General features: G+C 49.2%; 1 protein-coding gene across 2 annotated transcripts in view; it reads right to left on the bottom strand.

Moving 5' to 3' along the window:
* Positions 1–614: 614 nt before the first annotated feature.
* The window catches only part of PNPLA7 (patatin like phospholipase domain containing 7), a 72,992-nt gene continuing 62,322 nt past the window's right edge, over positions 615–11,284 (bottom strand). Inside the window, exons 28-35 of one of the 2 annotated variants that reach the window (XM_063316329.1) lie at positions 11,207–11,276; positions 7,877–7,993; positions 6,260–6,408; positions 5,742–5,894; positions 4,762–4,872; positions 3,140–3,224; positions 2,627–2,730; positions 615–1,434 (exon numbers count right to left, since the gene is read on the bottom strand). In XM_063316329.1, coding sequence (XP_063172399.1) covers positions 1,366–1,434; positions 2,627–2,730; positions 3,140–3,224; positions 4,762–4,872; positions 5,742–5,894; positions 6,260–6,408; positions 7,877–7,993; positions 11,207–11,276 — 858 coding nt within the window. In that variant the 3' untranslated portion in view covers positions 615–1,365. The remainder of the gene's footprint in view (positions 1,435–2,626; positions 2,731–3,139; positions 3,225–4,761; positions 4,873–5,741; positions 5,895–6,259; positions 6,409–7,876; positions 7,994–11,206; positions 11,277–11,284) is intronic. The other variant, XM_063316330.1, reaches the window with a different exon arrangement.

The following is an 11,284-nucleotide window of genomic DNA, read 5'->3' as shown; positions in this document are numbered from 1 at the left end:
CCTGGAGGAACCCTTGAAATATTTTGCACGCCTTGGGAATCCCTGCACATTCAGGCTCAAATATTTATTTTATTTTATCCCATTGTATCCAATTTGTCCCGGCCCGTCTCCTCCCATCGGGGGACTCTGGGTGAAATATAGGCCAGAAGTTACAAAATTATTATTCGTTTCATGGGTAGGCCTGTAGATATGCATTAACGGTGTTCTTAAACTAAAGAATGAAACTTACCTCTTGAATGTGAAGCTGCCTGAATTTGAAGTAATTTTTTAAATAAATCGGGATCTCCCAGGGAATCCCTAGTGACCTCTCGCAGAACCCTAGGGCACCACGGAACCCAGGTTGAGGAACCCTGCTCCAAGACATTGTGCTAGACCACCACGAGGTTCACGCATCATGCAAGAAACCACACCACGGCTTAAAGTGATGTGGGTTCCACCCCTTAAAGATCCCAGAGAAGGCTGTGGAGGGATCTTCCCATGATATGACCATTATGTTCAGATCCTCTTCTGAAGCTACCACCCTTAGCGCTCCCCCACGTACTTCCCTTCATCTTGATTCGTTTACAAAATCAGAATGCCACACTAATATATTTGACCAAGGCTGAACACATGGATATTGTTTCCAGGTTTTTATTATTCTTTTTCAAGAACCCCTGAGGACGAGAAAGAGATTGGTAGCATAACACAGGAACAGCGGGTGGGTACCGGGCACAGGTGCCCATTCAAGCCCTAGCTGGAAGGGAGGCCGTTGTAAATGCTGAGGATTTTTGCCCCAAGTTTTCAGGAAGGCTTCAGCGGCCTCCTGCAGGTGCTCGGAAGCTTGTTCTGCAGAGGCCCTGGAACGGATGTTCCTGCAGAAGTCACTGTTCCTGGCAGATGGCTTCCTTCTCAGAAGTTGGGATGTGAGTAAAGCCCGTCCCCGCTTGCTTACACGTTAGCTGTAAATTCCCAACAGAACCTTTTGTTCCTGTTGGAGATGCCAGCACCAAAGCCAAATAAGGTGGGATTCGGTGGGGTGAAGAACGCCAGAAGACCAGCCCGCCACTTCCCTCCTCATTCTCTCAACACAGACATGAATGCACATTCATGCAAAGGGTTCCTTTCCTTCTTCCCTTCCCTCTCGTTCACAGAATAAGCAGGAAGCTCCAGTTCTTTGCAGCTGAAGCTGCCATGAAAGGTTTCTGCAGGCTTGAGTCCATGAGAGCAATGGCAGAGGGCCCGTGGACCCATCAGTAGCACCCTTTGACCTCTTGGGAACTTGGTTTTAGACTGAGAAATGGGGGGAAAGTGCCCACTGCTTCTCTCCTAAGGACGCTGGTGATGGAGGGAGGAAGTGGGCCAAAGTGGGTTTCAGACTCTGTCTTGTTATGCTGCTAGTTGGCTGTCTTCAGAGTCCGCACGGGTGGGCTTCCTGAGCCGGACTTCTGGATCCTGCTGGAGGCAAGAGGAAAACAAGACTTTTCATTTGGCCTGGAGAGCCTTGCTCTGTCCCCTCCTTGTAGGGACACACTTAGATGCAACTGTCTGATTTCTCTGCCCCTGGCAAATCTAGCAATCGCCCAGGGCCACATTCAGCTTCTTAAGAGGGTAAGATCCATAAGTGTTGAGCTCAAAGATCGAAACCATTTTCATACTCTAAAATAATTCAATGCGTTTTGCAGTTCTTTATCAAAGTCCCACTTAGCTTTGATTCCAAGACTTAAGCTAACCTGTTCATTAACATCTTAGGAATTATAGGTAACACCGATACAAGCTTTTTCCCTCATATTTCAAGGTTAAATGAAACCTTATCATTTCTAAGTTGTTAATGAACATCAGGCTTGTTTAAGTCGTCGAATCAAAGCTAAGTAGGACATGGATAAAGAATTGCAAAATGCATTGAATTATTTCTGTGTTGACAGTTTCCAGTTTCTATTTTGTAGACACCACTGTACTCGGTTTTTATCTGTATCCTATAACGTATTAATTTGTATTTTATAATGCAATAAAACAATTAACTTGGGGGGGGGGGGAGAAGTATAAGGTCCCACAAATCAGCTAAAGGCTGTGCAACATTATTTCCTTTACTGTTCCTGAATCCACTGTCTGTCAGTTCTCACCCAACACATATACTACACTTCCAGTGGTGGCATTTTTTTTCCTCCAGATGTAGTTCCCAGGCCTGGGTTCACAGCTCTGAGGGTCAAAAAGCAGCTGAATCAGAGCAAAAAGAAACTTACTCCTACATGTAGGCTGCATGGGTCAAGAGTAAATTATTTTTATCAACTGAAGTGTGTCTATTACTTCAGTCATCTTCAGAGTTTGTGTAACTGATTAGGGGCAGGAGAAGAGAGGGTAAAATTGGCTGGTTGAATTTGAGCAGAACCCATCAGCGGGGGGCTCTGCTCTTGGAAGACACCCGGTGCTGTGTCTTTGAGCATGTCCAGAGTACTTTCTTCACCAAATGACCTCTGTTGTTAGCAACAAACAAAAGGGGGAGGAAAAAGGAAGAGAAATAACAGAAGAAGAAAGCACAGTAGTTTGGCACGCTAGATTTGCCACCAAGCCCTTCTTAAATCAAATCCAATGATGCCCATGGCCTCAGGGGCAGACACTGGCACCCCAAAAGGCCCGGGGTTATTCTTACGGAATCGGAGTTTTCTTCAGTCTGGCCGCTCAGGAAATTGACATAATCGTCGTTCGGGTTATCAAGAATCTCCTCCTCGTATTCTGTCTGATAGTCGGATTCATCTGAAGAGGAGAGAAGTCGGGACAGCCAGTTTCAAGCCAGGGTCGGGAAGGAGAAGGCTAAGCTGAGCCCCCCAAGCCGGCTCACGTGTAGCCACTCAGCTGGCCACCAGCTTCTTCTGGCAAAGAGTAGGAGAAACTATCCCAAAGTATGGAAGGAAAGGATACTGCTCTGATCGAGCACATCCCAATGGGAGATGCCACGCTCAACTCGTGGCTCCTCTGGGGACTTCATCAAGATCCTCACCCCAAATGGCTAGCCATGGTTGCAATATGGGCTGGCTAGATGATCAAGGGATCACCTCAACGAGGGGCAGTTCCCGCCATAAGGAGCGTGGTTTTTATTTTTAAGTTGGAACTGGGAGCTCTGGCCCAGCTGTAACGGCCTGTCTCCCTCCCTCCGCTTTCTCACCATCCACTATGACGGCCTTCACCGGCTCAATTCGAGAGACAATTTCCGCCAAATCCGTGAAGGAGGTTGTGGGGCATGTCACGTACTGGAAGGGGAGGAAAAGATGAGTGAGCACGGCTGGGTGTCTTGGTCATCCAGACACTCCCTTGTGCCGATGAGGTTCCCTAGTTGGGTCACGCAACGTCTGCAAGCCAACAGCCCAGCTCAGAGAGCGCCCAGGACTCCACAGTTCAACCCGGAGCTACAGAGAGGTCTCTTCTGTTGGTCTTTGTCATTATCCTTCATCCAAGGCCAGAAGGATGCTTAGCTCTAGGAGAGGAAAAAGGTACGGAAGGCAGAACGGCCCCATTGCTAGTTTTGAGTGGCAAAGATGGGGGGTGACAAAAATTTGAAATATATATATATAAATAAAGGATATTAATGGCCACCACCTTGCTCAGCCAACAAGGGTAGAGCCCTCCCTGCCCTCCCCCCACACAGAGTCTCAAAAGGAGACCAAACAGACAATTACACCCAATGGGTGGGAAGAGGTCCTGAAGACAGGCTGTGTGCCAGCCTATCTTCTCCTGGTAGAGGGGATACAATTCCTGCAGCCCAGACAGCCTGGGGGTAGGAGAGAAAAAATTCCCAGCGGAGGGGCCGCTAAATCTTTAAAGAGAGGCAGAGTACAATTCGGCTAGGCCACCGAGCGCTATTGACCCGAGCTGCGAGGGGCTCGGATCGATGTGCCGCACAACAGCCAGCCTGTTTCTTACTTTAATTAGATGCGTTTTCTCAATATTACAGCCACCGTCCAAAATGCGATGACTCAGGTTTCTAATTCCAAAGATGCTCAGGGAGGGCTGCGTAGGACCAAACGAACAGGGGAGGAAGAGGGGCGATTCTCTTGCCCGGGTTCAAAGAGGACCAGAATTTGTTGGGGTTGGGGCTGCGACTCCCCACTCAAAGCATTTTGCATCTGTTTGTTTGCTCTGTGTTCAAAGTACTGGGTAGCTGATTCTCCCTTGCTCTTGCATGGATCAGCCTGTTTTTTTTTTTAAATATTGGGGGGTGGGGGGGAAAGCACACTCCTCCCGGCAGAAAAATGCATGCCATTCCTTTTCCCGGGCTTCAGACTGCGTTTCGGTGCCTTGCTCAGCAAAACGGTCTTAATGTCTGAAGCGTTCAGCAGAAAATTGCACAAAGGGGGGAAGATTCATGCCCAGCCAAGGCTAAGCTTATCGCTACTCAAAAAAAAAAAGAGAGAGAGAGATTTGCAAAGGGAAAATGTAGGGGCGGACATACCCCCCCTTTGTCTAGATTTCCTTGGCAGCTGGGTGTTGCCCCACATTTTGTTTTGGGGAGCCCTGATTTGACAGCCACCTTGTCCAAAACTTAGCAGCTTGATTTTTCTCCAGGCTGAGAACGGAAGCGACAAACTGCAGCATCGGCTTTACGGAGGCTTTGCGGAGTTAAAAAAAAACGTGCCCTTCCTCCCTCTGGCTCCCAAACCGGAAAATTCAAATTCGGAAACAGGTTCGTTCGCATCTGCAGCATTTGCCTGCTGAGGGGCCTCAGAAGGTGACGTGACCTTGCTGTAGCTTGCTTCCCAGCCCCCCCATCGCCCCCCAGGGGAAACTCACGGATGACGGTTTGGACTGACAACGCTCCTGCCTGTCCTTGAGCATTTTATCGAGGACTCCGCTCCTGCACCAAACACTAAAAACCGTCCTCCCGTGCTGATAGCCGACTTCCTGGAAAGAGGAGGAGGAAAATGCCAGGGGGAGGGAAACGGGGACCTGATCCGCTCCCGGTGCTTTGAAATGAGTTGCTGACCCACAGAAAGGGCGAGAGTGGGTGAGCTGGGCTTACTAGCTGAGATTTGTGCCAGGGCCACGGTTCTGTTAGCCCCGCAAGGCAGTCCAGACAAGGAGGACCACCAGGAGTACTCGCTCTCTGTTTACTGTAAGGCTACATTAACAGAAGCCTTTCTCCCCTCCTTTCCTTTTACTCTCCGGAAAACTAGGGAGGGTCCCTTCTGAGATGCTTCCCACACCCCTTTTCCTTCTGTGGGCTCAGCTGCCTCTTATCTGGCCATTGCCTAGGCTGCGTCTCTTCCTCCTGTCTCCTAAGGTCATTCCCACGTACCGTTACAGGTTCTCAAACTGTTTGACACAAAGGCCCCTTCTCCCGGTCCCAAATAAGGTCATTCCCCACAGAAAAAAACCCAGACTCTGTTGTTTTACCCAAGCATCTCAGCAGCAGCAGTCCCAGACTGGATCCTTGACTCACAAACAAGCAATTACAAATCAGCCCCAGGATATGCCCAAATTACCCCCTTTAGGGTAATTCTCCACAATTTAAGAACCACTGAGCTAAGGGGGAAGTTTAAGAAGCCTTTTCTGCTTTGATTTCCTCGGCTGGGAAGCCCCTAGCAGGAATCAGCACTTCTGATGCTCGGCTTGAGTCAAAACCCAGCAGTTTTGAACTCGGGACTAGCCCATCGCAGTCATTCCTTTGGCCAAAGAAGAACTGCCTCCCTTCCCACCAAATGTCTTCTCTTTGCAACTTCATTCATTCCGCTTCCCCTCCCCTCCCCTCCCCTGCCCTCCCCGCAACGCACACAGATTTCATCGAACTTCCCGAAGTCCAGCGTGCCATAGCGATCAATGGGTGGCCGGATATATTCGCAATAGTCACTGTTCTTGACCATCTCCAACTGCCGGACGCAACAGACGTAGGCCAGCCGAGTTTGGATTTCGGCCATGTTCAGCACCTGCCAAACAGAGCAAGGCACCGTTAGTGCCAGACGGGGGAAGTCAGCACGCGTTTGCGTGGCCTCCCTTCAAAAGCCACTGTTTAATGAGTAGGCCAAGAAATATTCGCTGGAGAGCTTTGATCGCTCCAAGGAGAGAGATTCCCCACCGTGGCACCTCTGAAGCGGGAGCCGTGTTACAGTGAAACAATGGCCAGAGTGTTGAATGTAATGGAAACATGACCGAATTTGTCATTTTACAACAGCCAATTCAAACTTGGCTATTGTAAAACATCGAAACAGAACACAACAATCCACCTGGTCTCCCTGGGAATAACAATCCACCTGGGTATGAAGTGACTTGGAAGGAAGGGGTGCCACCCTACCTTCACTTTCTCTACTAATGGATTCCACCGTTTCCACAGCAGCCACCAGCCGGAAAGCGCGTCTCCGTAATTGGTGAGGTCCGTCTCGTCCCTGCTGCCCACGTCAATGGCAATGACTATCTTGGCTCCCATTGATCTTGCAACGTCCGCTGTCAGGAGAGTGCAGCAAAGTCATTCTCCCCCCCAAAACCTTTCGGCTTGCTTTTACCACGGGCCCCCCCAAGGTAGCCCAGGTCAAGAAAAAGTCACCACCAGCATTTCTTGGGTCTATTGTGTGATGGGAAGGACCCTGGGAGACTAGCAAAGAGATGCTGCCAAGGGAACGGTCAGACAAAGGAGGGCACGGCCCACAGCTGCATAATGGGTGGAGAAAGAGGCTCAGGAGGGACCCTCCCTAGTTTCTCAGGCTGCAAAGGAGACAGGGGGGGATGAATCTGAAGGGGAGGGTGAGATAATGGTATGTGGGAAAGACCTTGGGAGACTGGGGCAAAGAGATGCTGCCAAAAGAAGGGTCAGATAAGGGAGGACAGAGCCCGCAGTTGCATAATGGGTGGAGAAAGAGGCTCAGGAGGGACCCTCCCTAAGTTCTCCGGCTGCAAAGATGATGGAGGAGATTTGTACTTTCAGACTTGCAAGATCCTGTTAAGGTAGCCTTACAATAAAGCAGAATTAGCTCATCTGGTCGTGTTTCCTGTCTGGTCCACCTGGGAAGGCTGGCAAGTGACAGCATCTTCAAAGCTGGTCCCAAACCGTCACTGTCTCTTTTTAAGGGCAGCAAGGTCAAGGTGGGCTGTTCTGTATCTCTTTCCTGCACTTTCTACTTCCTGCACTTTCTACTTTGCCAGGGCTGAGCAACCCAACCCCTTCTCAGGGCCAGAGTGAAATTCCTCTACACCCACCTCAAATGAAATGTTTCAAACAAGGCTCTGGGCCAGACATCTTGCTCCAAAGAGAGCTCTTTCCCAAAGCTCTCTCAACTTCCAGCCCTTTGAGCACAATTCAGGTAATTTACGAGGCCTCCGTGTTCCAGCAGTTCCCTTTGAAACCCAACCATGAAAAGGATTTCTCTGGAGAAAAAAGGCTCTTTGTAGGGAAGAAGTGACTCAGTGTCTTTCGGCGAGGCGAGGGTGAGAAGACAAAAAAAAAAAATCTGAAAGAGGCCCTGCGAACACAGCCACGACAAAGTGCCATTTCAGCTCCCAGCTGGGGGACGGAAGAAGAGATTTTGCAGCCCCGTTTTAAAACCAGCTCTCAATATAATGCAACTCGGTCTCAAAGCAACACAATTGCGCTCGGCTGGCACCAACCGAGAGTTCTGGTTTGTTCCTCTTTCATCAGAGGATGATGGAGCACTGTGGGCATCAAGAACTCCCAGGAGACCCAAATGAGAAAGCTGAATTCAAATCTGCTTCCAGCCGTGTGAAGGACTGGATGCCCTTGGACGAAGGACACCTTTTTGGCCTCGACTACTTCACAGGGGGAGGGGGAGAATAAAATGGAGAAGAGGACCATCATGCACCCACCGGAAAGGTGGGACACGAAGGCCACCAACACCGCAGAAATTCATCGCCGGGCCAAAAATCCCACTGCAAAGGAGCTCCAGGAATTCGCGAGTACCTGGGAGGTTATTGATGTAACCGCCGTCCATTAGGAGATGACCATCCTTGGGATCGCAGAGAGGGGGCAAATAACCGGACAGAGACATGCTGGCCCTGATGTAACGCCACAGACAGCCTTTGCGGGGACAGGAAAAGATCTGGATAAACAAAGCAATTGTAACTTCCCAGTTCCCCCATCCCCAACATGGAGAAGGCATGGGAAGATAGACCTTAGCTGGTTCAGCATCTCCACCCATCATAATTCTCATGGGTTGGACCTGGCATTTCACTGTAACGTCTCCCAGCAGGTTGGACAATGACCTCTGCCATCTTTTTGTGAGGATTCAGGGGAGGGTAGAACAAATAAATGCATTTGTTCGATTTCTCACCCACACAGTGGGGGAGCGGACCAGGGGTCTGAGAAGGCCCTCAGAAAGCCGGTTCTGGCCCCTGATTCTGCAGAACCTGAGCTGGCACTCCTGCCAAGCGACGTGGAATGGAGAGCCTTCTGCTTGCTTTTAAATTGGTTCGATTCATTCTCTTCTGCACCGGGATGAGGAGATTTCTAACCATTAAAAGCAGGGTGGTTTTAATCAGCAGAAAAGGGTTGGATTTGCTCCCTACGGAACGTGGCAAAGTCCGAGCCTCCTAAGTCGTGGCTCTGATGAGCCGTCTTCCGGCAAGGAGAAGTTCACGCGTCTCCGTGCTTTTTAGCCCAGAGGAAGGAAGAAAACAGACCCTCCGTGCAGAGATGTAAAGAAGCTACAAGGGGCTTCGGGAAATGGGGACACTCAATATGATTTCTGGGTAACCATTGTGCAGTTGGGGAGGATTCAAAAATATGCTGCAAAGCCAATGGGAATAAAGCAGCTGTTGGGAATAAAGCAGCTGAAAAGCCCTTTAATTAGTTAATTACAAGTCCAGGCCGTTTAGCATTTTGTGGGCAGCTTCAGGCCTGGGGAGCTTTGAGACGTTCCTTCCCTTGGCTTTAGCTTGGTCACTCCCACCCCTAAGTGGTTAAGAGTCAATTAGAGAAATAAGAAAGAGATATCGCACACTTCTAATTCTAATTCCTAATTCTAAACTTTGTCCCTTCTGTCTGTAATCTTGAGGAACAGGAGGAAGAGCAAGGCAACAATCAGATAAAAGAAATCTGAGTCCGGGCCAGAACTGTAACCTGAGAAAGCGTCTCAGACAAGACCTTCCCCAGTTCTCACGAAGATAAAGGGAGGGAGGGGGGAAGCACATTCAGACTTGCAAGATTTTGCTACTGTAACCTTATAATAGCATTCATGACTTTGGTTTCCTAGTCTGGCCTACCTTGGAGGGCTGGCATCTTCCCTAAATACAAGTTGCCAAGGGAAGAAAGGTCCTTGCAAGCTAGGGACCCTCCCTCTTACAGAAGCCACACCTGTGAAGGAGGAAGACTGAATTCCCAACACAAAGTGCTAACGAAGCATAGGGGGCTTTTATGCCAGAAAAATCAGCTTCATCAACACCATACTTTATCTGGGAATTGTGGGAGACATGGTCCCTACATTCCGAAAGATTCCATTTTGGAAGAATCGGAAAAGGGCTGGATTATAGGCAGTTTGAAAATGGAAAGAAAGATTCAGCAATGTTTGCCAATATATATATTTTTTTAGGTCAAACCTCCCAGCACAGAAGCAGTCAATCTTAAAATCTTAGTTTTTATGCTCTGCTTGGGAGCTTCCTAGAGATATCTATCTGGCCATGGAGAACAGTAAGAAATTGAGTTTTGATTGGCTTTCTCCAACCAGATGCTCATGGGAATCATGGATTCATGAGTCTGCATGGCCAGTGGGCCCACAGGCTAAGGATAATGGTAGTTGAAGTCCAACTCATTTGTAGAGCACAAAGACAGGGAAGATTAACTCTGATGGGCGACTCCAGAACCCCCTTCTAAAAATGCTTCGGAGTGCTTTTCAAGCAGAAAAGTAGGCCAAAAGTATTTTAAACCAATCGATTGAGGCGTTTTTTTCCCCCTGTCTGCTTTATGATCTGAAAGCTGCCAAGAGCCTGGCCGTAGGGTGGCGTCTGCGTTTTTGTCATGAAAAACAAATTCACATTGAAAGAAAAGAAGAGGTTGCAGCCAGCGGGCGTAGAGTCGACTGGCTGAAATGAAAAACTGAAAAGTTATGCTTGGGATCATGTGGGGGGTGGGTGGGCGGGGGCTGGCCATACCCTGGGGGAATCAGGGTGTGATGGTATGTGGGAATGACCTTGGGAGACTAGGCCAAGATACTGCCTAGGGAACCATCAGATAAGAGACAGCATAGCCTGCAGCTGGATAAAAACCACCTAGCGGGGTCTCGGAAGCGTGCCTTCTCCGCTGTAGCTCCCGCCCTTTGAAACATCCTTCCCCCAGAGGTGAGACAGGCCACCTCACTCCTGGACGTCCGAAAAAGATGAAAGACCTGGTTTTGCCAGCTGGCTTGGAATGGAAGGGGGAACAGTCGTACTTGGGGATGGCTAGCGCCCTAGAGTGACTTCAGACAGACCTGCTACACTCATGGGCTGATAAAGAACTCTCTCCCGTCTTGATTCCATCACCTTCTTACTCTTACTGTATTTATTGTATTTATAACTGTTTGGGCTTTTTAATTCTATTTTATTGTAAACCGCCCAGAGTCCCTCCTTGGGAGGGAGATGGGCGGTGATAAAATTTCATAAATAAATAAATAAATAATGGGTGGGGAAAGAGGCTCAGAAGGGACCCTTCCTAGTTTCTCAGGCTGTAAAGGAGATGGGGGGGGGGAAGGATTGTACTTTCAGACTTGCAAGATTCTGTTAAGGTAGCTTTGCAATAAAGTAGAATGAACTCATCTGGTCGTGTTTCCTGTCTGGTCTACCTGGGAAGGCTGACACACTCTTTCTAAGAATCAGTATTAAAAGGGAACGGTCAGATAAGGGAGGGCCGAGCCCACAGCTGCATAATGGAGGGAGAAAGAGGCTCTGAAGGGACCCTTCCTAGTTTCTTGGGCTGTAAAGGAGATGGGGGGGGGAGGATTGTACTTTCAGACTTGCAAGATTCTGTTAAGGTAGCTTTACAATAAACATCTGGTCATGTTTCCTGCCTGGTCCATTTAGTAAGGCTGACACAGGGTTTCAACGACTTCCAGGGTTGAGGGCTGGAGGGAAGGGGCTCCCACCGTCCTGTCCAAGCTTGTGAGCTTCCCATATGCATTCATTTGGCTGCTGGGGAACAGAGAAGGCTGGACTCCCCAGCTGGGCGGGTCTGATCTAGCCTGTCGTATTTTCTGCACATGCCTATAGAAAGTCTTCCAGCCTCCCTTGCCCAAGTCATTCCCAACTCTGACAGGCCTACCATCAGTGTGGACCCTCATAGCCGAGGCGGTGATGTCCGTTGTGATGATGAAGAAAGGAATCCAGAGATCCTGCCGCA

Source organism: Candoia aspera, chromosome 16 (genome assembly GCF_035149785.1).
Source record: "Candoia aspera isolate rCanAsp1 chromosome 16, rCanAsp1.hap2, whole genome shotgun sequence".
NCBI lineage: Eukaryota > Metazoa > Chordata > Lepidosauria > Squamata > Boidae > Candoia > Candoia aspera.
The sequence above is the reverse complement of the archived record's forward strand: the minus strand, read 5'-3'. Positions and strand labels throughout refer to the sequence as shown.